Below are 26,368 nucleotides of genomic sequence, written 5' to 3'. Positions count from 1 at the left end.
GTTATACAGGATGTAAAGTCATCCGAGTTCGTATCGATCTTTCTTCAGCCCATTAATCACGAACTGCTTTGTAAGTTGGCAATTGCGGCAGTACGCAAATAATGATACATCTTGAATAATTCAATGTATACTCTATTCCTTCTTACTCGGTGGTGAAGGTGCAGAGTCTCCTTTGTCTCCACCTTGCTTCACCTCGTCCTCCGCTACTTCTGTACTTTCTGAAGGTACGTCTTTTGATGGCGGTTCTGGCACGTCCTTCTCAGGCAAGATTGGCTTCTCCTCACCATTGGGGTCAGGGACTGATTCGCCTGCTTCTTTCATCTCTGACTCTGCCGGCTCCGACGACACATTTTCCCCTTCTTCCGCTTTCATTGGTGATTCGGGCTTTGGCACCGATCCAATATTATTCTCGACCTCGGCGGCATTGGCGCCTTCGGTCGTCGCACTGTCTTCCTTGACCTCTTCCTTTTTTTCTACTTCTTGCGATACCGGTTCCTCCGTCAATCCCGCTCCATCCTCATCCTCATCCCCATCCCCTTCTTCCTCGTCTTTGACCTCTTCCTGCTGTGCACCGTTCTCCGCCTTACTTTGCGTCGAGTTGTTCCTCCGTAGTAGACCACTGACGGTCTGTCCTATAGGTTTACGTGGGGTCGATTTCTCCTTGACGAGCGTTTCGAGGGTGCTTATTGATTTACCGGATTCGGAGATGGATATGGGTCGGAGTCGAATGGATATGAGAGCGACGTCTTGTAACATCCTACAGTAAAGTGAAGCCATGTATCCATATCAGCATGTGAGATACTCTCCATTTTAGCTTTGGAGCGAGGGGCGAGGGATAGAGGATAAGCACGTACCGCTTCTTAGCTTCGTCACTCTTGAATTCGACTTTACCATACTCGTCGCTCAGTCGACTGACAATAGCCGAGATGACCTCCGACATGACTCCCTGTGTAGCACAGCACAGCGATCAGCGATAATCTTTCCGCTGGAGCACAACTTGCGACTCACCTCGACTGTAGACGAAGCAAGGTATTTTGACAAGACCTTGTGCAGCGTCGCAGTCTCCTTGACCAACATCTCAGCATATGCCCTTGGACCATCTTTCTCAGGAGTAGCTTCCCAGTCGATTTCCTAGCAAGTTCGTCAGCTAGACCATCAACACTATTCAGCGACAGACATCAGCTCACCCGCAGGGAACCACAATGTACTGCTAGTCTGTCAGACATGATAGCGACAAGTTTCGCATGAATTTCATTTTGGTGTTCTTGATAATCCTGTGATAACTCGTCAGCTACAAGGAGATCCTGCACAAGAGCAGAAACACTCGGCTCACCCTCTTCAGCTTGTCGAATTCCGTCAACATCACAGCTTGTTTCGGACTAAGATGCCGTCTGACAAACTCCCTTATGTACGGTATGAGTGCGACGATGACGGAGAGGGATTGCGAAGCGAGAGCTGGATAGAGGAGAGCATATCAGCAGCTTTTCCGCGCTGAGGACACGCGCACTCACCAAGATGTTTCGCTGTGATGTTCTTCAAACCTGCAGATCGCATAGCTCCTGCACCAAGGACGACCTGACACGTTCTCGAGTTGAAGGACTGTGAGACAAGAACGTCTCAGCTTCAGTGCGTGACTAACGACACGCTAATACAAATGCAGCTGCTCACCTTTAAGAACTCTATGATCCTCGACATGACATCCGTTACAACCAGTTCCAGATTGATCACAATCTTCAGATAATCTCCTAACAAGACCAACGACTCCGCTGTAGCTTTAACCACGAAGTATGTCTTGTCCTCCACGCTCAAAGTCTTGGACGCTGCGCCTGCATCGGCAGTACCGTTTCCATTCCCGTTTGTTATAGTAGGCGGAGGTATTGAACATTCTGCAGGATCGGCAACGGCGGACTCGACCAGTAAGTCGACAACATGCTGAGTGGACGGTGAGACGTCGACTTGTGTCCATTGTTCTTCTTCGACAAGTTTAGCTGATTTCGTAAGTCGAACAGCATGGTAGGAGACGAGGAAAGCTCGAGCCTGAAACATTACAATCAGCACTGTTTCCTTCATGAGTGAAGTAGCTGGGCTCACCTGTTGAGAAGTCACACCTCTCAGAGAGATGATCATCTTCTTTGCAAGTCCTTCGGTTGTCACTATGAACTCCCAATTCTCCTTGAAGATCTCCACGAACTCGCCGAGCGGTAATGAGGCATGTTGCTCCGATCTGACGGCAAGGATCTTTGACGCTCGAGTGTGTGCTAGCTCACAGCCTGATGTAATGACATCGGAGAAATCTGGTGGGGTCGACGAAGATGTGGTAGCTGGGACCGCGGGATCCGGGATGAAGTTGGATATCGACAACGGTGGTAGGATGCTATGACTCAAGTTAGCTCATGCACAACGGCCTCCCAGCGCATGATCTCACCTGACTCGGGCGAATACCTGCTGTATTTCCTCGCCGACCTGCTGCGATAGCCGTATCCGTGCAAGGAGAGTACTGTACATCTGCGTCGACAAAAGTAGGAAGGCCGAATGATCCATGCTTTGTAGAGCTTGGGCGAGGTTGGCTCTGAAAGAGTGAGGCAAACATCGTCAGTGCTGCTCATCATCACTACAGGTGCTGTGGCGATCGCAGCTCACCCTCTAGCTTCTTGTGGTCGATTGTCGTTATCTGCTTCATCTTCCGTTTGTCCCACCGGCAAGTGCTGTTATGTCATCAGCTTCTACGACCTCTCGGGTTACCGATGCCATTACAGCTTACTTTTCTCGACCCATCTCTTATACTGATAGTGACAACCTCTCTCCAGACCGCTTCCACTCCATCCGTCTTCCCACATCTCACTAGACCCTCCAACATTGGTTCCAGGGCACTTCGGAATCTATCTTTGTCGAATACGCTAGATTCAGGTAGTGATAATACCGACAAGAGGAATGCGGAAAGTGCTGATTCTAGCTGCGTAGCGATAGTTGATGTGAGTTCTGTGAGGATTGTAGGAAGATTTGAGAGAGCTGGCAGCGTTGACAATGGGAGTGAAGGTAAGGATGGTCCCGACAAGGCCGTCGATGTCGATGTTGATGACTCTCCGTTCTCTGTAGGCTTGCCATCTTCCACCTTGGCGGTGTTCGACGTCAGAGCGTACTTTTCCCACCACTTCACCACGTCTTCCAGATACCCCAAACCGCCCGACCAATCCCCTTCATCCACCAGCCTCTTTGCGACTCTCAGTATCTCATCGAGATCACCCACGCTCCTCACCGCCCTTTCTGTCACCTTCAACACTCTCAATTTCTCTTGTGCATCAATCACTTCCAACCCCTTTCGAGCCTGTTTCTGTCCCACCTCTTTGAGGGATGATTGCAGGTCCGATATTCTTGACAGGCAAGACGTAGACTCCGAATGTAGGTCTTGGAGATTCGATAATGCCGAGAAAAATGAGGTGGAACGTAGACCGATCTCATGGATCAAATGTCTTTCGAGCGTATCAAGATGTGTCGAGAGATCATCTTGTACTGAGGGATCTGGATCGAGGTTGGATGAAGAGGAGGAACCGACCAGTTCAGCCCATGTTGATGGATTGGAGAGGTTGAATTCCTTTTCGAAGAATATCGAGGGTACACTATCCAAAGGCGGTAAGCCGGCCTTGGCACCTCCGACTGTCAGTGTTGGTCTTCTGTCAAACTCTGATAGCAATGGTGATTGTAGTGCTGCAGCAGAAGAGGTTGAAGAGGAAGCTTGTTGTTGAGAGGAGATGAACGAGTCGTAGAGCGGGGTGATGTTCTTGAGATAGGCATCGTAATGTGTGGGCGGAGGTGGTTTGGGCAAGACAGGAGGAGGCTGGGTCAATGGTGGTAGGGGTTTACGAGTTGAACGAAGTGGGTCGGCCTTTTTCGTTGGATGATTCAAGACGGTCGATATGGCTATAGTGAAACGAGAACGTAAACATATATACATCAGCGTCTGATGTCACTCTGAGAGGCTGGGAATGCAGGAGCTTGGATTTACCATTGAAACCCCGTTTGTCAACACCATCCTCCGCTCTTGCATTAACATCCAATTTCCAAGAGACCAAATTCAGTCCTGCCGGATCTACTCTCCCTCCGTCCCATGTCGACTCGTTGAACGACGTATCGATGATACTGGGAGCTGTTCCGTCCAGCTCAGAGAGGTACGATTCGGATGGTGGAGGGGAGGAAGGGACCGGTGTAGGTGCCGACGAAGGGAAGGTGGAAGGTGGTCGGGACATAGCGGAATCGTGATGACGTGATGTCGGTTTTCGAGATTATACTGAGTCAGACAATGTGGCCCCGTTATAGGGGAAGAGAAAAGTATAGCATCGAGAGTGTGAACGTAAACATGCAGAAGGTAGATATGTCAAGTGGAATACAGAAAGACACGGTTGATGATGGGCGCGTAGTCGTAGGGACTCTCATCCACTACTCGGTCGGCGTACGCCGCAATGGCTCAACCATGTAACTCACTTAACAAGTCGGCCTGGCTACTTTGCTTCTGTCAATGCTACCATGCAATGTCTACTTGCGGAAGCGCTTGCACAGCGTGACCGCCCGGTCGGTGCGCTGTACTAAAGTAAAGGAATCCCGGTCTGTGGTTTGGCTCTGTTCCTGTTCTTGCACTCTGCTTCGAGTCTCATTATGAAACGTGTTATCGTAGTACATTTCCTCGTAGTCCATCCCCAAGCGTTCATCTGAGGGTCAGATGACAAGATGGAGAAGTCGCCAAGGTCTTGAGCGTTGCTCAGACGTCTCCGATTTCATTGCGTGCAAGTGCAAAAGTCAAGCACTGTGAGTCAATCTGATCCGCCAAGCTGTAGTATAACAATGGTCCTTTAGACAGCTATCGAGGCTGATGTCGTACTTCATATGAGATCAGCCAACCCCATCCCTGGCAAGCAGCTTCGCAAGCTGCAACACAGATCGAAGGTTATCTATCATGCATCCATCCCTATCGTCTATTGAAACTCAGGTAAACAGTGCGCTCCTGGTCCATATGGCTACACGACGCGAAATCAGCAATCCGTCAGCTTCTCGTTCAATCGCCGAGTACAGTGTGATTCCCGACTCACCTTTCCTGTAAGTGTTGTCAAACCTGCGCTGTTCTCTGAAGTTTGTCGACCGGTTTGAGGACCTGGTTGTGGCTTTTCACCCTTTGCCAAAGCGTCGAGGATTTTGATAGTTGTTTCAGGGGTCAAGTCCTCGTAGTAGTCATCTCCAACTTGCATCACTACGCACAAAAGGGAAGACCATAGTCAGTTCCACCTCTCTCACAGGTACTATCTAACAGTTCCGTTCTTGGGGATTTGGTGGAAAGGAGCAAAACTCACTGGGGGCATTACTACAAGCACCCAAACATTCAACCTCGATCAAAGTGAATTTCCCATCCTTGGTCGATTGTCCAGCGTGAATACCGAGATGGCTCTCAATCGTCTCGAGGATCTTGGTAGATCCACATCCACCGAGTTGACAAGGGGTAGTGGTGCAGAGTTGAAGGAAGTTGGGAGCAACAGGTTCACGGTTGTACATTGTGTAGAATGTAGCGACCTATCCACGAGCAAGAACGTCAGTTGGTATCCGTGATTCCATCAGAATATCCAATGGATGCTTTGAATTGTACAAAGCTCAAACAGGTTGCAGAGTATGGACAAAGCCAAAGGTTCAGGATTCGCTCACTCACCTCGTAAACTCTCATCTTTGGCATCTCCAACAACTTTGCGACCGCATTCATAACGCTGATACTTGTCCACCCTTTGTTTTGTCTCTGTCCAAGATCGAGGATAGGCATGACTGCTGCCTTTTTGTACTGAGGTGGGTATCGAGCGATGATCTCGTGAGCTCTCTTGAGGTTCTCGGCATCGAATTCGAAGGGGATCTGTGAACAGAATCGATCAGTCCTGATTGCGCCATCCAGTCACAGTGCAAAGACCGGACTTACGGATGGGTTGTTGTAGTCAGTATCTCGGTGCTGTAAACGAAGATCATCAATCAGCAAAAACATTGTCTCGAATGCGATCGACAACACTCACAACAAAGAGGGATTCGGATCTCCTAGAGCTGGAAGAAGTGAAAGCTCGTCGACCCGCTGATCGAGAGACAGCAGCTCTAGTGGAGGCGATGGCGGAACGAGCGAAGGACATGACGAAGAGGTGATAGACGATAAGGGATGATTGAAGCAAGGTAGAGTCTCGTTGTGATGTACTAATTCGATGTTAACGATGCTCTGTGTATGGTTGACTGTCAGCGGTGTGAGTGAGTGCATGGAATTGCTAGACGGTGGTTGGATGCTGACACAATATCTCTCGTTCTATTTTATTTCATTTTATCCTAATTCACCCAGATTGATATGGTCGGGGCACCACTCGGTTTCAACATAAAGTTCAGTCTGGTTGCTCTTTCTCTGTGCCGCATCGATCAGAGCACATTGTCCAAATCGGCAACATATACCCGCTCAAGTCCACCTCGACAACACCTCGATCGAGTTAGGACATCCTTCAATCAATAGGTACCAGTCACTGAGCACTCTCCATAGGCTTCCTTCGCGCCGGCCAAAGCAGCCGCATCGATAGCTATCACCATGCCGTTCGCCTCTTCCTCCACCGTCCGATCTATCTCTTCCCGATCTCTACCCATCCTCGCCGCTTCAGCTCTATCAATCACAATCTATTCCACCTACCTCTCCAAACCTCTCTTACTCGAAGAGGTCGCTCCTGACTCGCTTTCGACCTCCATCAAGAAGCAAAAGACTTTACTCGCTTCTTCCGCCGCACCGTTCACACCTTATGGATGGGGTGCGAATCGAAATCTCACATTGTTGCCCGATACCAACATAGGTTATGTGAGAAGACCTGCTGCGCTCAGTCAGCTTGGCTCGACACCGCTGAGAGATTTGGTCTTGGCGGAGAACTATGGTGCTTGTGTTGATGCGAATGGTGACTGTTGGATGTGGGGAAGTGGTTATGACCGTTCTGGCGAGGTTGGGAAGACATTGAGGGGCAAGGTGAGTCCGAGGTGACTATATGCACATGTCTGGGGTGTGCTTATTCACCTCTTCCCGTTATCCCTTGTAGAGCTTGAAAAAACTTGCCCCGGCACATGCGAAGCTGTTCGCATTGAGCAAGCACGGCAATCTCTACGTTGTATCACCGTCGAAAACACTACAGGCCGATCGTCAAGATAAGGCCAATCGATCCTGGTGGTCCTATCTCTTCTCGACCGACCCAGGTGTCGACTACGTCGAACTTAAAGCGGAAGGAGGTTTAGGATGGGGTGAGAGATGGGCAGGTGTGTCGGCAGGACGATCTCATCTTCTCGCTGTGACGAATCGAGGTCGAACTTTCTCCTTACCGATCTCGCCAAAGGGTAACTCACATCGACAATTGGGTACCAAGCAGGAGTTGGAGACACCTACGGAGGTACCGACCATCCTCGGTGAACCGTTCACACCAGAGAAGGATATCCGATATGCTACGACTCTTACAGAAATTCCTTCCTTGTCCAAAATCCGGGTAGCGCAAGTATCTACCTCTGAACGAACTTCCTTCGTCAGAACGACCGATGGTCATGTTCTTGGATTCGGAGCGAACGAAAATGGTCAGATCGGTCTCGGAGCAACTGCATCAGTCGATATCGTACCAGTTCCTGTTGAGGTGGTGTTGGCGAGAGGCTACCCAGCTGGTACGAAAGTGGAATGTACCGATGTTCAGGCCGGTGGCAATACGACGTTCTTCACCGTCAAGAGGAGTTTCCCGGGCAGGAGAGGTATCTTCATTGACTTGCTGGGATGCGGGAGCGGTATTGCGGGCGCTTTGGGAACAGGCATGTATACTTCTGCCACCGGTATGCCTGTGAGAGTGAAGACGTAAGTGGGATCTCCTTCTCGTATCTCAAGAGCAGCTGCTGACAAGATTAATCCCATTGTAAAAACAGTATCAGCGGACTTCAAGAATGTAAGTGTGCTTGTAACAGTTACGCCGCAGCATGCTGACATATTATTTCTTCCTCATAGACTCGGAGAAGCTCAAGACTTTCCTCCCCATTGGTATCCACTCACTCTCCATCTCACCTTCAACCAACACTCATGTCTATGCTACCCTCGACACTGTTACTTTGGCCGACCAGACGGGTGTGAAGGAAGGCAGATACGGCAAGGATGTTATGGCCTGGGGAGCGAATGGTCAGTGGTGGTTCAGTCTCATCCACCGCGACTTATAAAATTCTGATATGTCTGGCCATTGTACCCTGCAATGCTAACACTACCTCGCATCAGTTGACTATCAAATCGGAAATGGTAAACGATCAAGTACCGCTATCCCTCAACACCTCCCACCCATTGGACCTAAAGCTATCGAGGCTTTGAGCATCTCACCTGAATTGCCAGAGGCCGCTCTGAGCTCCGGCACTGTGAGTACTGTTCTGTCACAAAGCGCATCTATGTTCCTTATTCCGGACTATTAAAAGCCTTGGTAATGGTGAAGGCAGAATTGAGCTGACGTTTCTACAACCCATTCAGCAATCCCCAATGCCCCACTCTCGACTCCAGCTGCATGTCAAGAAAGCCAATGCGTACGATCTCCATGGAAAGCTGATCCGACGGAGGGTCAAGTGTGAGGAGACGATTGTGGCGGGTTACAATGCGTCAGTTTTGTATTCCAAGATTTTGGATTAATGCATGGGGGTGTGTTCTTGCCTTGCCTGGCGTGCAGACTTGGTACAGCCATGAATGACCAATGAGGGCGAATGCATCTGAGGCTGTTTGATACGAATAGTGTTGATCGCTGTCGACGTGTTGCATGTATGTAAACATAATGTTTTGTGGAGTCCCCGTGTTTTGTAGCGTGCTTTGTGCGAAATTGGAAAAGATAACCAATAACTTGAATCGGTCAACTTATCAACAAATCTCGCTCACTGACTGACTCGCAACCACGCGGGTCAATCTATCCTATCAACAATCAACCCGATCTTCATGTATGTATCATAAGGCTAGTTGATCATCTCATCGTCGATCTCATTTGGAAGGTCTACGCTATCGACATCCGACTGGTTGGCCCGTACAGGGAACTTGCATCGGAACACAATAACGACTTTTGGATATCCGACGTCCGATCTGGAAAAGCTAGATTAGACTGGGATGGAGTCTTCTCCACTTGTTCCCAAGATGTCAGGGCGTTCATCCTCTTTGAGCGAGTACAATTTGTCCCGATATCTAGTAGGAGTCAGCTTACTATTAGGCGTCGTCGTCGTGAGTCCCTCCATCATACGTCACCCATCTTCCTTTGCTGTCCGACTTCGGGCCCGCGATCAGGCTGCTGGATAACTAATGAGCTGACCTTCTACGTAGTTATGGACTGCATCAAATTTCATCACGGCGAGTCTGGAGACTGGAGAAGATAGTTGGAACAAGCCTTTCTTGTGAGTTGCGTTCGTACGATCGATCTCCTGCTCGTCTTAGTGTCTCTCGATAAGCACGGAGATCGTTCAACCATGTGCTGAGCTGATATGGAATGACATGTTCAATCTTAGAATAACATACTTCAACACTGCATCGTTCACAATATATCTCCTTCCCACCTTATGGCGCAGATATCGCTCGACGTCACCCTCCCATCCCCATTCTCACTCTCACTCACATCCCCAACAACCTTATCTATCCCTCCCTACATCCGAGCCCCCTACATCTCATCGATATTCAAGCGACCAACCAACAAGGCGATCTACTTCACAAACACGATCCATCTCCATCCCACCTTCTTCACCTCGTATCCCTCTCCACACAACACATACCGATCTCCCACCCCTAATCAGCGATGGGGAAGGCAACTCCTCACCATCATCAGAGGTCTACACTGTCTTGTTACCCCGTTTAACGATTCGCGAGACTGCCGAAATAGCAGCTTGGTGGTCTTTAGTCTGGTTTATAGCCAATTGGACCGTCAATGCTAGTTTGGCATGGACGAGCGTGGCCAGTGTAACCATTTTGAGCAGTACGAGTGGGTTCTTCACGCTCGCCCTGGGCAGAATTTGCGGCGTGGAGAGCTTGACGAGAACAAAGGTATTTGCGGTTGTGGCGAGGTGAGCTCACAAACCGTCGTCTACTCTTCGTCCACTTCAAACTCGTTTCACTTGAGCCGTTTGCTCTGCGCCCCTTCCTCCCTTCGACGCAGCTGCATAGACTGCTACTTGGCTCTATCGTTGTTTCTGTCCTTCTGAAATCTCAGCTAACACACCCACCTCTGACAGCTTCATCGGCGTACTCCTCGTCACCCATTCCGACTCTTCCCTTGCACCCTCGTCCACCGAACCCAACCCTCTTGGCACTGCCGAATTCCCCACCCATCCGATATTCGGCGATATCCTCGCTTTGCTTTCTGCTGCATTCTATGCGGTCTACGTGATCTTGTTGAAGGTCAGGGTGGTGGATGAGGAAAGGGCGGATATGCAGTTGATGTTAGGGTGAGTGCAACTCTCCTTTGCACAAAAGAATCCGGATGTGTGAAAGAAGAATGACCGAATTACGGTTCTTTGGAAGGAGTCACAGACCTCATCCTCATCTCCAAGGTTGAGAGGTATAACCGATATGGTATATGGTGAGACAGAGCTAACTTCCAAATCTATTGCAGCTTCGCTGGTCTCTTCAACACCATCTTCCTAATTCCTATTTTTCCCATCTTGCACTACACAGGATGGGAGACATTTGAGCTTCCCCCAACGAAAGAGGCTTGGATCATCTGTTTGATCAATTTCTGTATCACCCTTTCGAGCGATTATCTCTATGTGCTAGGTGAGTGCGATTTGGGATTCACTGGATTTTGCCAATCAAGCTGGACTAACCTTCACTTATGCTCTTTAGCGATGTTAAAAACCACACCTATGCGTAAGCTGCTTTCTTTCCGTTTTCGTCAAAGAGATCCAGTAGCTGATAACTGTGTTGCGTGACATCAGTCGTCACCATCGGTCTTTCACTCACTATCCCCCTCGCATTAGTCGGATCACTCTTTATCCCCTCTTCGTCTGAAGCTATCACCCTCCTCTCTATCCTCGGCGCGACGTTGGTCTTCGTTGGATTCGCGATGCTCGGATGGCAAGGATACGAAGAAAGTAAAAGTCTAGGAGAGGTGGTAGTCGTTGATCCGTTAGAAGATGGGGATGAAGATGAAGAAAGGGGAAGGAGGAGGGGAGAGTTTTGATCATTTTGATTGGGTTGGTTTAGATTATCTAGATTGTTCAGGTTGTTTGGTTGTGTATGGATTCAACATCTGGTTTCGGAGTCAAGGAAGAGCTGCTCAAAAGCTCTAGGTTGGTCGTCACTCTGACAGCCAGATAGATTGGGTATTCAGTTTTCAGGTCTGCAGTAATAGACACTATCAATATCAGTAGGGTCATGTCTTTGAGCGTCACTCTCAAGATAGGTGGGATACCATAAGACCGTTCCCTCTGTGTATACAGTACAAATCGTCTCTATACCGCCTAACCCCAGCGCCAAGGCTAACGCCAACGCCAACGGCGATTAAAACACATCCTCGTCCTCTTCCGTCACACCCCAATCTCTCAACGCCCCACCTCCTACTCCTGCTGCCCCTGCAGATACCAACATAGAAGGCGCTATCGAACTTCTAGGTTTAAAACTCTCCCTTCTCGGTCTTCTCCCATCTGCTTTTGCCAGACCCGGCACCAACTTCCCACCACCGTTGATCATGGTACTGGTACTTTTCATGGTAGTGGTGGTGGCGGCAGAAAACATCGTTCCGGCAGAATGGGACATTGTCCTTCCATATCCATGGAACGGCGTAGGACTTCCCGCACCCCCACCACCTCCTATTCTGGAAGTAGCACTCACACTCCGTCCCGTCCCCGTCCGTTGTAGAGGTTTGATCGATGATCCACCGAACGTACTGCTCGCTGTACTTTGTCCAGTCCCAGGAACAAGACCGAACTTTTGTCTCTTGTTCGTTTGGTACGATGCGAGCGGGGTAGGTGTAGGAGCTTCTCTCTTCGAACCGACTCGGACCGAGGTGGATGTTGATGTGGAGCGAGATGGCTGGGCAGGTGTGGCTCGAGGTAAGATCTTCGCAGGGGCGAGACCTTGTTTTGCGCGCTGCGACAAAGAAGCGGATCAATTAGTGCCCTTCAGATATAACAGCGATTCATGATAGATACTCACCTTCTTCGCCTCCTTTGCGGCCTCCTTCGCATCGATCGCGTCTTGGATCTTGGTCACTACTCTTTCTCCAGATACCATGAACGGTCGACCATGTTCCGCTTCCCACTTGGGTAACGACGAAAGCAAATCCGTCTCGATCTGTATTCCCAACACTCAACATCAGCATTGGTCCGCACACTTGAGTTACGATCCCCCAACACACCTTCGGTTTCAGGATCATCACCCTCTTTCTCAACTTCTCCTCTCTCAACATCGCCCCGCCCCTCTTCGAGAATCGATTCGGATCATGCGAATTTCTCTCCAACTCATCTTCGTCATTGACAAGAGTATGCCATTCTCGTACTTTCGGTAAGAGTGCAAGTTTCGATTCGACTTCGGCACGTAATCGCTCAATCTCCGCCTCGTGCAAATGTAACAGTTCTTCGCTGTAATCGTCTACGAACAGGAGTTGTCAGCCGAGTTGTAGATAATGGAAGAGCGGCAACGACGAGATTTTGGATGCTCACCATCGATGAACGCGCCAAACTCTGCCCTCTCCTCGTCGCTCATCATAAGCTCAGTCTGCAGCTCATCGATCTCTTTTCGTGTGTTTACGATGAAGGACGACAAGCTTGAACGCCTAATCTCCAACAATCGCTCGTACTCCGCTTCATACTGTGAGAAGAACAGAAAATCGCAATCAGCTACTGGTGTCAATTGCCACGAGCTGTGAATCACTCGCCGCCGCAATGGTCGCGTCCCCACTTCCTCTATTCATCTCAATGAACAATTCCGTCGTCTCCGCGTCCACCTCCAATCTGCTCCAGAGAGGTTCAACCAGGTTGAATAACTCCTGTATCCTTGCCTCATGTTCCTCCTTCCTCCCATTCCACAGATCTGTAATCTCGTCTGCCCATTCTATCAGTCCTATCTCCGGTTCTACTCCGTCTAAACCTTCCAAATCCTCAATCTCAGGCCATTCCTCCATATCTCCTTCCGGTAAAGCATTTTGTGATATCACCTTCGCCAGTATACGTTCATAAGCAGAGTACGCGCCAGGAGTTTCTTCTTCTGCGTGATTTGGAAGTAGGTCCAAGGGGAAATGATGAGGATGTGATGTAGGAACTGGTGGAAGGGCAAGTTCGTTATGTAGCCATGCGAGATTGATCAATGTTTGACACAGGTTTCGACGTCGTGTATCCTGTGCAGATTGATCAGCTTAGTGAGTCTGGCCATCCGACCTGGAAAAACTTACCCGTTCTTCTAGAGCATTTGAGACGGCATCATCCAGCTCTGCCGTCACGCTTTCTCCTACATCATACCAGGTGGGCGGAACTTGTCCTCCTGCGATGGCTTGAGCGAGTGTCTGGCCAGAAACGCGCTTCTTCATGTCGTGTGAGTGCGGATGCGAATGTGACGCTGAGCTAGGTGCGGCAGCAGCGTTCGTATGCTTCGATGACGACGCGATAGGTTGTAGAGGTTTTGACGGTTGATAGGGTGATCCAAGTAGCGCAGATAGCCTATCGAGAGTCACTTGTTGTGCTACAGGTGTGTGAATATAAGTCAGATATAGCACATTCATCCACACAATAACGAACATCAATTTGCTTACCTTGGACATGCTGGAGTCTTTGATCATACACCTGTTGGACAACGCTTTAGATATTGTCCAACTTTGCACACTTTCCATCAACTCACAGCTTTCAACTCGTCCACCTGACTTGTCAGTCTTTCCAATTGTCTCGGCAATGTCTACACAGAGAGAATCAGTGGCTTCTCTTCTGATGCAAGCGGTAAGTGAGTACCCACATCATTGTCAAAACTCTCTCTTCTGGAAACGGCCACTACATCCCTTCCTTTCTCTCCTACAGCTCTCGCCAAACACCCTACATCCCTTTTCACCTGTCCTATCTCATCTTTCAAACTATCGACCTGAGATTCTCGTTCTCTTATAATCGAAGTGATGACACCTCGTATAGCCGCTTCTATTCGAGCCAAGTCGGCTTGGAGAGCTTCGGATGGTAAAGATAATTGTGTATGTAGTTGACGTAGGTGTGGGGTTTGTTCGTCTAGATATGCAGACATTGTGTCATCGAGAAGCTGGTCCAGTAACGGGCAGGCGAGTCAATCTGTTTGTTGGTGATGTAGTAAGTGTGTTTGAGTGTGGTATGGAATGATCAAGTTATGTTGCCTTATGTTGAAGGAGTACAGGTATTGAATGTTGATTGTGTTGTTATTGTTGTTGTTGATTCGTTGTACAAGTACAAATCACTCGCGCGCGACTATTTTGAGTGGCAAGATGTAACGTTAAGTCATGCTCTGAATGTGGCACTTGACACTTTATGAACTGCTCCCACTTTAGTCATGACGTCTTGCTTCTCTCTTGGCGCGTAACAGATTGGTTTGGAATGCTGCGGGATCAAATTCGTCCCGTATAGTACGGAAACAGGTCAATTCACTCTCATTCCAGCGGTGCAACGGTAACTAACTCACTCACCCCTTCACCTGTGACGCTGCTTTTTACAAACCTCACTCGTGTCATAGTTGATCACTTACCTCTTCCTTCTCTTCTACTTTATCTTGTTGTCTACTCGTCCTTAACAGAAATCCACTGAATCTCAATACTCAATTCACCATGTCTGTCAACGAGACAGAATCAAAAGGCGCAAGCGTGCTCGAGGAGAAGAAAAAGCTATTGAGACAGTACGAGCATGATGACGGTCATTTCTCCCTCGTCCGGTGAGTTCTGCTCCGTGTGCGAAGCACGCTTCGCCGTAAAACCAATGGAACAAACTCATGCTGACATATACATCACTCTTTCTCAGCTCTTTCCGCCTCGCCGACCTCATCACCATCATGAACGGTGTATGCGGTACCCTTTCCATCCTTTCATCTGCACGATATCTCCTTCTCTCCTCCAACTTGCCCGGTCCTCCATCAGCCGAAGCCCTTCGAACCCTTTACTTCGCACACCTCCTCCCCATCCTCGGATTCGGCTTCGACGCTTTGGACGGTAAAGTCGCTCGATGGATGGGTGGCGGTTCGATGTTGGGACAAGAAATGGACTCTTTGGCCGATCTCGTCTCTTTCGGTGTAGCACCTGCGACACTCGCCTTCACTTTGGGTCTTCGAACACCACTCGACTTGCTCGCTTTGCTCATGTTCGTCTCTTCTGGTCTCGCTAGACTCGCAAGATTCAACGCGACAGTCGCTTTGATCCCTTCCGACGCTTCGGGTAAATCTAAATACTTCGAGGGTCTCCCCATCCCTTCATCATTGTTCCTCACTTCTCTCATGGCGTCGTGGGTCAAGCTCGGATGGCATGCACTGGGCTCAGAGGGTGACTTACCCATGGGTGTGTTCACCTTGTGGGGAAAGAGAGGAGGTTGGGGTGATGTTCATGCTATCTCGGGGTTGTTTGCTATTTGGGGAGCAATGATGGTCAGCAAGACATTGAGGGTGAGTGAAGGGTCCTCTCTCTTATCCTGATGCGATGCGACAAACCACCCGTTGCGTGTTTCGAATTTTGCTGATGTGTGACTGGTCTCGCTTAGGTTCCTAAGCTGTGATGAGGAATGAGAAACGTTTGTGATCAAAGAAAGCGACAAAGGAAGGAAGGAAGGGGAAGGAATCAAATTTGCAGTATTAACAATGTCTGTTCAACCGGGTCTCATATATACACACGCATGCATGCAGAGATAATGAAATGTAAGGATAGGCGGAGGGAGTTGTCTGAGTGAACATGCAATAGACGACGAGTGGATGATTGTTCTCGGGTAACTTGAACTTTATTATCAAGTGTGTGTGTGTGTGGTGTGCCTTAAAAATCAGCACCAGCGAACGATTGGCACAGCTCTCTCTCTCGCCTGCACTCGCTGTCCACCTCTTTCTTTTCTCTCCTCACATTTGTCAACAGTCACAACTCTCACTTGTTTATAGTATTTAATCACCATCACTGCTCGCGTCGTCCTTTTGTAAAGGCATACTCAACATACCAGCATCGCCTCGGATTCAACCCATTTAGATATTTCATCGGGAGCAATTGCTTGCTCATCTTTTACTCGGGCACCCATCCTTGCTATTCGGGTGACCGGTTTCGTCGTCAGTACAGAACCGGTATCATAATCGTCGACATCATACAATCGTATCCCGTCTCACTCGTCCGGCTCTACGCGTGCTGTCTCATTGGCCGTTACGTACTTCGACTTTGACGTTGCCTCAGAATCGCCGTACTTGGGACTATTGGCACTTCTCGTCAGAGTCTGCGATATTCCCATCGCAAGTCGAAGAAGCACCTCCTCCACAACAGAAAATATATGCCGGTCATACTTTCACCCTCACAATGATATCCTCTCGACAACAACTACCGCTGTTGCCCTTGGCGCTGATCGTTATCTCCTCATTACCGTCCCTGATAGAGGCAGCGCAATTCTACTTTCGTTGGCAGACAAATACTCACGCATGTCAGGTTGTGAATCTCAATTGGTCTTTGGGTGTACCACCCTTCCAAGTCTGGATAGTGTGAGTTGACTCTTGGGGTCTGCATTCTCGTCTCAATGGAGGTTGTTAGCTGCTTTGTATTGCTGACGCTGACCTTGCTTGTACAGCCCGATATTCGGTCAATCGTTCATCTATAATATCCCAGCCTGGGCATACGTTGATGGCTATGGAACATATCCTGTGAGCTTCGCATTTAGCTGAAGGAAACAATCTGCCATATACACTGCGGCTGATTACTTTCATTTGTTTGTAGATATCACTCCAACTGGACGAGGGACAAGACTATACCGTTGTCATGTCAGACGCCAACGGGTTGGGTACTGGTTCGTTTTGACGTTTTCTCATCCCATCTTTTGCGTCGTTCTCCAACTACAATGCTGACCTAATTTGTTAGGCGGATCCTCTGAGATCCAGAGAGTCCAGCCATCGAACGACACTACTTGTCTGGACACCGCATCGTACAACTCCACCTCCCTCGACTTTACATTCACCGTCTCCGGTCAGGCCGTCCAGTGCGAGAGAGGTTTCGAAACGTCCTGGACTGGAGGGAAAGAAGACGGGCCATACAACTTCACAGTTGTTCCGCTTGATCAGGGATTCAATGCCTATGATGTGCCTCTGGAGGAAGGTGTGACATCTCAGAGTAGTTGGCAATTGAATATGACTGCCGGATCGAGATTTACAATTCTCATGAGGTAAGTGGGCTGTGTGCGAGACAATATGTGCATTGCTAAGCTAGTTCGACTGTGCGTCTTTAGCTCAGGTAACGGGTATGGTCGAGGCGGCGTGGCCGGAGTGTATCAAGTGGGTTCATCGGGCAACACGTCCTGCATATCGCAAGGCCAACAAGGCACTGGAATATGGCCATCGAACATCACCATCATGACCCTGCCTTCTGCTACTCTTACTATCACCGAGTCCGCTGCTAGATCCAACAGTTCGAGCCTTTCTGCTGGCGCTATCGCGGGTGTCGTCATTGGCGTCTTGGTGGCTATCGCTCTGGTGGTTGTGATCTTACTGTGGCTACTTCGACGACACAGAAATCGTAGGAACCCCAGGATAGTGAAGCAGGCGACAAAACATTCTTCTTCATTGGATCTCGTTGACGACCGCCGATCAAACAACCATCAACCGATGATCGAACCGTACCGACCGGTCGGATCATTCCAGCCTCACGATACATCGGATACGACGATGCACGAACTCGACTCTTTCGATGCGGGCGAGATCAGCACGTCCAGTTCAGCGGGATTCGCTGGAATGGGTGCAGGCGTCGGTCAATCTGCTTGGAACGATAATCGAATATCACCTGTCGACGAAAGTGGAAGAGAAGGTGAACCGGGTGTTGCAGGACCATTACCTTTGAAGACGTTGACATCACGATCACCATCGGCGCAACCATCTCAATCACCCTTTGTCGATAGTCCTACCCGAAGTGCAAGTGAGCGTGAACCGACCAATTCCATGGCGAACGAATTGAAGAGAACACCCGACGGCAGTGTCCCAGGCAGAATGGGTTCGCCTCTGCATCCCCTTGGGATGGGACAACGCGAGCCCATCAACGGTGGTGGCGGTGGTGGTGGGATGAGAGTCATCAATCACGATAATTCAGAATCGATGCCTGCTTTACCACCAAGTGCAACTCAATCTCGCGCCACCACTCTGTCAGCCACAAATAACTCTAGAAGAAGAATACAACAGCAAGATGTCGCTGGACCTACGTTTAGGAGACATGCGGATGCGGGTAGAGTGCAGGAAGAAGTGGTGGACTTACCACCGCTGTACAGCGAAGTGCCGAGGGATGGACCCGTGCCCGGTAGAGAAGGAGATCAGGACAGTGGTGATGCCGGGAGATAAGACTTCTCTCATCGGATACAGGAGGAGAATCTCGAATCTCGGATCATGAACCACGGATCACGGTCCAGGAATGTAATGTACGAGTATTGTAATAGGACGGACAATATGTTTGTGTGTGTCACTTTCGCATAGATGGCAGTTGGGACATTTCATGGCATATTATGCATTTTCGCATTGTACTGATACATATAAGACACATGAGTCTGGGTCTGTCTCCATCCATATCTAATGAGTCTAAATCTGCTGACTGCTATTTGAACGTTTGTAATGGAGGAAAAAATGACTAGGTTGGAGCGACGAGTTATAGTTTTCCGTACGAGTACGGTATCAAGCAAATCCGACTCGTTTCTTGAAGGGTTTGTCGGGCTGATCGTCAGATTGGGGAGCCGAAGCAGCTTGCTTTCGTTTTCTCTTCTCCTTGGCTTTCTCGAGTAGAGCGGCTTTTGCTTGGTTCTGTGTATGATAGAGAAAAGGTCAGCCAGAGCGAGTGTATGCAACAGGTCTAAGCTCCGCAGGATGATGATGGCTTGAGGGGGAGGGGTGGGGGGAAGCCAGAAGTGGCCTCGCAACAAGCAGACGGAGTGGAGCAACGTGTTGTTCATATCGGTCGAAAGTCCGAACTCAAACTGACTCCACTCCACTTACCAAAGCTTTCTCCCTCTCCACTCTCTTCTTCTCGTTACCCAAACCTGCGTTCTTGCCCTTTTTCGCTTCTATCGATTCGAACTCGCTAAGCGCTGCTCGGGTTTTGGTGACTTTGGATCGGACGAGCGATTCTTTCGATTTGGTTATTTCGGACATCAACGAGAGGAGGGATGACTGTGTTCAATGATCGAAGGGCGACGACGAGAAATCGGTTCGTTCGTTGTGGACGGGTAGAAGGAGACAGCGCGATTGGTGGGTATTGGTTGAATGAAGTTCATTTTGATGTATAGGGGACGTGTGTAAAGAAGCAGGGTGAGAGGAGAAGAAACACGATTTCGTCAACACTTCACTCGAGACCGTCGAGACGTCGCTGAACGCCTGAACCCACCTTATCCTCTACGAACACTTTACCCTTCTTACCAGGTCCGCCGGCCTTTCCCCGTTTCCCTTTTGTGCTGCTGAGTTTGGATGTGGAGCCGTTTGCTGACCTGGAGCTCGAGCCGGAAGCGACGGCTGAAGCTGAGGTGGATGGAGGTGGAGAGGAAGATGGAGAAGACATCGTGTTTCGTATTGCGGTTTGTAGTTCTAACCGATAATTTTCGTTGAGGTGCAGCTTGTGTGTGTCAACAAGAGAATGACAACTCTGTATTAGCACTGAATGTTGTTATGTTTGGTTCGGTCGTGAGGTTTGATCAAGGATGAGATGAGATGCAATGTATCGAGCAATACGTGAGTAGTGATCGTTGTTATTTATTAGCTTTCGCTGTTGAAAATGTTTTGACGAAAGTGATTATCCACGGTGGAGGTCACTTCGTAACTTTAAACCACTACGAGTACGGTGGCGAAGTGGCAATTTGACCGACATCGTCGTAGAAGCTCGTAAAGATTGTATCTGTCAAGTACATGCATGCTGGGATAGTACAGTGACCACTTGTATCGTCCGTTTCTACCTTATCGTATCGTTATAGGGCCAAAACGGCCACTTCCAAACCTGTCCTGTTCTCCAACTGATCTCTCGGTTTACCAATATAATCCTCTGTCTCAAGTGTGATCTCCCTCCAGTTAGCGTTGAGGATGAGTTCGATATCCCGTATACTCTTCATGAGTGATCGGACATCAGGCTGAGTACCGTTTCCGTCCTTCTCCACAGCCTTGTTGGGGATTTCGTCTTGGCCTGTCGTCGTCGAAGTGGAGGTACCCATCGCCGCGGGAGCTGGGTCTCTACTACCGCCAACAGGTGTAACGGGGATGGGAATACCCGGTTTCACGCTTGTATACGACGACCAGGCCTCTGCAATTCCCATGGGAGTAGGACGTGGTTGACGTTCTGGAACACCTAGGATATCAGGTGCACTAGCGCTGAAGGTCGGTAAGAATGGCTGGTTGAGGTGAGAAAGAACGACGTGCAATGCTGGTAGGGCAGTCGGAAACTGCTCAAGGGGAAATCACTCAATCAGCAATGATTGTGCCATTCACGATACGGATTCTTATTGATCTTCAGACTCACCGCTGTCACTTGTGCGATCTGATGTGCGATTCGCAGCACGGACCTGCATAATGGAATTAGCCGCTTAGTCTCATGTATCGAAGTTTAGGGAAGATGAAAGGCGGCTACGGCCCGTGAATTTTGGTCTCGGCACTTACTGGTCCAAGTCCAGATCACTCTGGTCGTAAGCGAACGGCATCTCAATCTGCATCCCAATCTCCAAAAACCCCAAATAAATAACCGCCGCCACCGCCGTCGCTGGAATAGCCACCCATCTCACATACGTGTAAACCTGGAATGGAAGGAAGAACAAGTAGATATACACAGTGAGACGGAGATGAAATGTGTATGCGGAGGGGAGTGGGGTGGTGGCTATCTTTTCGAGATCAGAGAGGGACTTTTGGAGTTCGAGTAAGGGATTGAGACATGGTGTGATGAGCGATGATTGGAGTAGGCCGCGTTGGATCAGATCAGATATGTAGGCGAAGAGGTACATCCTGAAGTAGATCAGATAGACGTCAATGGATGTTTAGCAGATTGTCAGGCAACAGTAAGAAGCTTAGGAAACCTCGACAGACGTGAAAGACAACGATCTTTTCTTAGGCGAGGCTGCGCCGAGCCCCTTCAAAGGGCATGGGCAACCAAGGACCCAGCAAAGTTTTTTTATTCGCCGCCGGCCCCTCACACTCACAAGATCTCTTGAGGGATTTCCATCCCCGTCCCATTCCTCCTTCTCTTCCCTCCCTTCTGCCTCTCCTGATCCACATTCTTCTTCCACCAATCATAGACCACCTTTCCGATCCTCAGAAGGGGGAAGAAGTCCCACACCTTCGGCATTGGTGGATGACGAGGGGGTAACAACTCCACTGTGGTAAGTATGATCTTCTCATCCGTATCTTTACCTTTCGTGTTGGGTTGGATCGGTTCCGCTTTGACTTGGTCGTCTTTCTGACGTTTTAGTTGGAACACCTTTGGATTATCCGTCTTCACAAATGATGTGGCGGACGCGATAGCCTGTGCTCTGAACGACTGACCGGTCGTTCGGCCGGAAGGGAGAGGGAGAGACCCATCTTTCTCTTCATCAACGGGTAGATCGGGTTGGTTAAGCGCGTCTGCAGTGAAGGCGATGGGAGTGGTAAGTGGGACGGCGATAGTGTCGTTGGATTGTTTGGAAGCGTGTTCGCGGGGAAGACCATTTTGCCAAAGTGCAAGGAGGTGGTCCCGAGTGACAGGAGGATAGGCCGAGGGATTGTACCTGGCGGCAAGGACGCACACCGTACCATATCAGCTGCCGCATTCATTATTAGGATTGACTTGAGTATAAGACGATCACGTTGTGTAGACGCTCCCACTCACTTGGGCAAGAACGCAATCAAGCTGTACAGATCAGAGTAGAAAGGTCCAGCTTCACCTCTCAACGCATGCTTCATCGACACGGCGAAAGCCTGGACCTGCAGTCCGAGAAACATAGTTCATACTGACGATCAGTTAACGGTGCACGAATTTTAAACCTTTGCAGACTCTTCAAGCATGTCCGACATAAAAGGCGAAGGACTCACCAGCCCGATATATGTCTTCTTCTCGATCAACCCCTGCATTCCCGCTCTCGCTTTGTCTTCCTCCTTCTTTAATGAGCTTCTCTCTTCCGCGTTGTCTTTCATGTCATTTTTCGGACTTGGCGGCACGTTGGGCACCTGCATGAGGAGATTATCAGTCTTATCAATCGTGGGTGAAATGAACGAAGTGCTCGACGCTCTCTCACTTGTATCCAGAGTAACATGGCCAATTGACGACTGTTTGAAGCGATATTCGCCCAGATGTTGCGTCCTGCACAAGTGCCACCGTTTGTTGACCGGCCTCTCTCATCCATGAACCCCTGTCCCTGGGTACAGAGACTGATGTCTCTGAGGCGTATGTACGTTCTGGGGCCGTGAAAGAACTCACCATCCCACCATCTCGCATAAGAGCTGTTGGTCTTGAAACTGACTACTAGCGAACTGTGGCACCACGGCCGAGGGTCAATCACTTGTTCCCATATCCATTTCAACACATTATCTGTTCTCCACAGATGATTTGATCTCTGAAATGGCATGTGTGTGAAAGTGAGTGCGGGACGTACACGATAGTGCCGAGGACCGTCAACATAATACTGTTTATACCCAGGTTTTTGGAAGTGAACTCGCTAACGCATACCACCACTGTAAGGCACGAACACGGTACAAGTCAGTCACCGCAAAACAAGTGGTGGTCGACAACAATGATACTACAGTATTGCTTGATGAGGTTGCTGCACTCACTGGTGGCAATACCTGTGAAGAAGAGTACTCCAGGCCATATGTCGCTGGGTAAGCGCCCCCCATCGTTAGCCGTACTGCTGCTTGCTACAGTACAGCAGGAGAGTCGATGGCGTCAGCTACTCACTCGAGAACGGTAGAGGTGAATTTGTAGGTGGCCCATGCGAGTCCATGTTTCAGCGAAGTCATGAAGAAAGATGTATTGTTAGTGCGCCCTTCGTCAAGTACAAGGCTCGTACTCGTACTGCGTATGGAGATATCGAAGAAGAAGAATGACAAAGAGTTCGAGCAACTATCGCACTTCAAGAGACAATTGCAAAGAGGTCAAGACTTGAGAAGTCAATAAGCATGCACAACGAACACGATGCAGCATTGTGTGTGTGCTTGTCACTGTGCGGAGAAACAACGTTGAACCTCGTTTCATGCCTGCGCACATACCTCCTTTGACAGCGTTGCGTCGGCGTTGTTGTTGAAGAGCCCGGGTCGCCACATCAACAACATGCCTATGGTCACTTCGTGGCAGAAGCAGAAAATGCAACTTAACGACATGTCCGCCGATATTTTGCTGCACGTCACTTAACACAGAAGTGCAACATGGAGACCAACCAAATGCCAAGCAGATATATGCACAAAAAGCATACAGGACCCAGACCCAGTCCGGATCCTGTCCACTACTCTATCAATTGCTACTAGATTAAGATCCAAAGTTATCATTTTGTCGTTTTGTAATAAAACCAATCTGCGCCAAAAATGAATAGCAAAAAGCGAAATTAACAAGTAGGAGTCTCAAAATATATACATGCACAATGCAAGAAATGCAGGGTGACGATGATGATGGATAAGATACCATGCGTTGAGCCCGAAAACACTCTCTACTCGATGTGTGAAGCAGCAACCAGTTCTTCCGCGTTCGCAATGACTTCCTCCACTGTCATTGTCTGTTTCTTGTACTTCAAATCCAACACATCTCCAACCTCGTCACATGCACGAAGCACCATATCGATATCGTTCTTGGTGTGAGAAGCGGAAAGGCAGAATCGGACTCGTGATGTGATCAAAGGCGTAGCGCTATTAGTAGGACACTCTCGTTAGATCCTGAATTCACACCATTCAGAGAAGCAGGAGACTGAACTCACGGATAAGCGACGACGACAACGACAATAGGTGTCATGTCGGGACCAAACCTCTCCGCCATCATCCTGGAGAACCAAGCCATCTTACCCGGTTGATAGATCAATAAGGGAATGATGGGTGAATCTCTGTTTCCGTAAACGATGAAACCGAGTTTTCTCAATCCCGAAGACAGGTATCGAGCGTTGAAGGCGATTCTTCTCAATCGTTCTCGGCCTTCTGTTCCGTTGAGAAGATTAGGAGGGAGAGAAAGCCAAGGAGGGAGGATTGAGGCGGAAGCGGGTCCATACACGGTAGGTCGGGAGGAGATGCTCAGACCATCAGACTTGTCATCCTCGGCAGGAGCAGCAAGAGGAGGTGCAATGCCCATAATGGAACCCATCGACGCAATGATCTGAGTAAGGACAGGAGGCGAGATGACTTCGGCGTAGCATGACGCGTGAGATCGAATTCGAAGTCTGTCGACAACCTCTTTCGAACCGGCGATGTAACCACCAGCGGCACCGAATGATTTCGTGAAGGTACCCATCAAGATATCGATCTCGCGGGGATCAATGCCAAAGTAATCGCACACTCCTCGACCATTAGGTCCCATCGCACCGATAGAGTGAGCCTCATCGACGTAGAGGTAGAACTGGACAAAGTCACTCGCTCAGCTCCGGACATACGCTAAGTTCACTAATCGACTTACCTTGTATCGCTTCTTCAGCTCCATGAGCGCAGGAAGATTGACCAAAGTACCCTCCATGGAATAAAGACCCTCCACAATAACCAAGATCTTTTTCCAAGGTCTGTGAGTTCTAGGCTGACCTTGAGAGATCACTTCTCGAAGCAACTCCTCCAGAACCTTCATGTCGTTGTGCTTGTACCACCTCATGCTCGCGCCACTGAATCGTACACCGGCTCGGATGGATGCGTGGTTGAATTCGTCGGAGATGACCAAACAGCCTCGATCAACGAGGGCGGGAATGGTAGTACTGTTAGTCGCGTAACCCATTGAGACGACCATGGACGCCTCCGCGCCGACGAATTTGGCAACGAGCTTCTCGGTTTGCTGATGGAGGTCGAGAGTGGACGCGTCGTGACGGTTTCCAGCACTTGAAACACCGTACTTGCGGATCGACATCTCGGCAGCATCGGCACAACCACCACTGGAAGAAGCAAAACCGAGGTAGTTGTAGGAGGAGACGTTAAGGGCTCGGGTTGTACTACCCGTTCGCGTGAACGTCAGGTTCTGGTCGCTGGAGGTACGGTCGTACAGGACAATGGATCGTCCCGCAACACCAGTGACAGGCCGGGCGAAACAGTCATCCAGACGTTGCTTCAGTCGACGAGTGTAGAATGAGTCGAAGTCGGAATTGAGCGCAGCGTAGCCCTGTGGCGGTTCAAGAGAGAAATTAGTCATCGACGCCTTGATCAAAAGGTATAACGTGAGAATGTGACTGTACTCACATTCTGCGGCATGAGATGGGAGTAGGCTGCTGGTCGGAATCTCTTGCCGAAGAAGTCACGTACATGACCCATCACGATGAGAAGAAGATAACTGCAGGCATGTCAGCCGAAGTCAGATGAACAAATGGGAAGCCATGCGAGTACATACCTGAAATAGGTGCTCATGAGGACATAATAGGACGGTCTGGGTTCCTCCTCGAGATGGATCGGTTCACTAGTATTGTACTACGCGTTTTCGTCCAATCAGGTCGTTTGATCAGCACAGACCCCTCACGATGAACCAGGAAACATGTTAAGCTCCACTCACCTGACTTGTCCACCTCCAGTTGGGGTTGTTGCAATGTCCAAACTCGCTGTGCTTGATGTTACTCTTGATCTGTACGAAGGGTTTCTCCAAATAATCCTTGTAGACCAATGCAATGTCCTCCTTTGACATCTCCCTACCGCTCGTGGACCCTGAGACGATGGACGAAGCGTAACTGCTGATTGTCGACTGATCAGAGTACAACGAGTCCTCGTCGGTCGAATTTCCATTACGGTTGTTATACATCGAGGCATCGTCATAGTGGGCAGTTGTAGTGGCTTGCGAGTGTGATGCTGCCGTAATGGGGAATTGATGTCGGGGTTTGGTGAGAACGTTGATCAGAGAAGATCGAGCAGATACATGGGGATGCGATTCGGTGCCGGATCCAGATGAAGGGGATGATGAACGCAGTGAGATGGTGGGGAAGAGAGGTTTCGAAGGTGGAGAGGAAGAGAGGGATGAAGGAGGGGTAGAGGCTCCAGAGGGAGTAGAAGTGGCTCCAGCCGATCGTCGAGTTGTTCTTCCCATTCTGTGGTCTGTCCGTCTGTTCG

The 26,368-nt window shown here is 49.4% G+C and overlaps 9 protein-coding genes across 9 annotated transcripts; 3 read left to right on the top strand and 6 right to left on the bottom strand.

Moving 5' to 3' along the window:
- Positions 1-132: 132 nt before the first annotated feature.
- On the bottom strand, positions 133-4,244 carry CI109_100877 (uncharacterized protein; the record flags this gene model as incomplete). Its single annotated transcript, XM_032007253.1, has 12 exons — positions 133-757; positions 855-946; positions 1,009-1,131; positions 1,188-1,274; positions 1,334-1,455; positions 1,512-1,599; positions 1,669-2,037; positions 2,092-2,374; positions 2,426-2,569; positions 2,641-2,705; positions 2,762-3,918; positions 4,004-4,244. 12 exons carry the CDS (start codon positions 4,242-4,244, stop codon positions 133-135), a joined length of 3,396 nt encoding a protein of 1,131 aa, XP_031858485.1.
- A 723-nt stretch (positions 4,245-4,967) lies between these two features.
- Positions 4,968-6,149, bottom strand: CI109_100876 (uncharacterized protein; the record flags this gene model as incomplete). The annotated part of the gene is made up of 6 exons (XM_032007252.1): positions 4,968-5,009; positions 5,082-5,239; positions 5,340-5,556; positions 5,690-5,884; positions 5,948-5,977; positions 6,039-6,149. The coding sequence occupies 6 exons, from the start codon at positions 6,147-6,149 to the stop codon at positions 4,968-4,970; spliced, it is 753 nt and encodes a 250-aa protein (XP_031858484.1).
- A 437-nt stretch (positions 6,150-6,586) lies between these two features.
- Positions 6,587-8,677, top strand: CI109_100875 (uncharacterized protein; the record flags this gene model as incomplete). Its single annotated transcript, XM_032007251.1, has 6 exons — positions 6,587-7,009; positions 7,080-7,870; positions 7,939-7,958; positions 8,018-8,185; positions 8,279-8,412; positions 8,522-8,677. The coding sequence occupies 6 exons, from the start codon at positions 6,587-6,589 to the stop codon at positions 8,675-8,677; spliced, it is 1,692 nt and encodes a 563-aa protein (XP_031858483.1).
- Positions 8,678-9,166: 489 nt separating this feature from the next.
- On the top strand, positions 9,167-11,195 carry CI109_100874 (uncharacterized protein; the record flags this gene model as incomplete). Its single annotated transcript, XM_032007250.1, has 7 exons — positions 9,167-9,250; positions 9,350-9,420; positions 9,532-10,080; positions 10,249-10,461; positions 10,629-10,789; positions 10,859-10,882; positions 10,951-11,195. The coding sequence occupies 7 exons, from the start codon at positions 9,167-9,169 to the stop codon at positions 11,193-11,195; spliced, it is 1,347 nt and encodes a 448-aa protein (XP_031858482.1).
- A 320-nt stretch (positions 11,196-11,515) lies between these two features.
- Positions 11,516-14,233, bottom strand: CI109_100873 (uncharacterized protein; the record flags this gene model as incomplete). The annotated part of the gene is made up of 9 exons (XM_065966856.1): positions 11,516-12,103; positions 12,170-12,307; positions 12,372-12,604; positions 12,676-12,823; positions 12,891-13,349; positions 13,404-13,690; positions 13,761-13,791; positions 13,847-13,900; positions 13,958-14,233. 9 exons carry the CDS (start codon positions 14,231-14,233, stop codon positions 11,516-11,518), a joined length of 2,214 nt encoding a protein of 737 aa, XP_065822928.1.
- A 550-nt stretch (positions 14,234-14,783) lies between these two features.
- Positions 14,784-18,505, top strand: CI109_100872 (CDP-diacylglycerol-serine O-phosphatidyltransferase; the record flags this gene model as incomplete). Its single annotated transcript, XM_032007247.2, has 7 exons — positions 14,784-14,887; positions 14,974-15,607; positions 16,371-16,669; positions 16,756-16,828; positions 16,902-16,971; positions 17,043-17,343; positions 17,407-18,505. The coding sequence occupies 7 exons, from the start codon at positions 14,784-14,786 to the stop codon at positions 18,503-18,505; spliced, it is 2,580 nt and encodes an 859-aa protein (XP_031858479.2).
- A 327-nt stretch (positions 18,506-18,832) lies between these two features.
- Positions 18,833-19,709, bottom strand: CI109_100871 (uncharacterized protein; the record flags this gene model as incomplete). Its single annotated transcript, XM_032007246.1, has 3 exons — positions 18,833-18,958; positions 19,151-19,324; positions 19,539-19,709. The coding sequence occupies 3 exons, from the start codon at positions 19,707-19,709 to the stop codon at positions 18,833-18,835; spliced, it is 471 nt and encodes a 156-aa protein (XP_031858478.1).
- Positions 19,710-20,112: 403 nt separating this feature from the next.
- On the bottom strand, positions 20,113-23,119 carry CI109_100870 (uncharacterized protein; the record flags this gene model as incomplete). The annotated part of the gene is made up of 11 exons (XM_032007245.1): positions 20,113-20,580; positions 20,658-20,700; positions 20,795-21,133; positions 21,328-21,891; positions 21,993-22,087; positions 22,196-22,330; positions 22,399-22,463; positions 22,581-22,633; positions 22,756-22,834; positions 22,934-22,977; positions 23,058-23,119. The coding sequence occupies 11 exons, from the start codon at positions 23,117-23,119 to the stop codon at positions 20,113-20,115; spliced, it is 1,947 nt and encodes a 648-aa protein (XP_031858477.1).
- Positions 23,120-23,802: 683 nt separating this feature from the next.
- On the bottom strand, positions 23,803-26,345 carry CI109_100869 (uncharacterized protein; the record flags this gene model as incomplete). Its single annotated transcript, XM_032007244.1, has 6 exons — positions 23,803-23,998; positions 24,067-24,695; positions 24,753-25,436; positions 25,514-25,604; positions 25,662-25,738; positions 25,821-26,345. The coding sequence occupies 6 exons, from the start codon at positions 26,343-26,345 to the stop codon at positions 23,803-23,805; spliced, it is 2,202 nt and encodes a 733-aa protein (XP_031858476.1).
- Positions 26,346-26,368: the final 23 nt, after the last annotated feature.

This window comes from Kwoniella shandongensis, chromosome 2 (assembly GCF_008629635.2).
Source record: "Kwoniella shandongensis chromosome 2, complete sequence".
In the NCBI taxonomy this organism is placed as follows: domain Eukaryota; kingdom Fungi; phylum Basidiomycota; class Tremellomycetes; order Tremellales; family Cryptococcaceae; genus Kwoniella; species Kwoniella shandongensis.
Note: the sequence above shows the minus strand (reverse complement) of the source record. Positions and strands in the feature narration are given on the sequence as shown.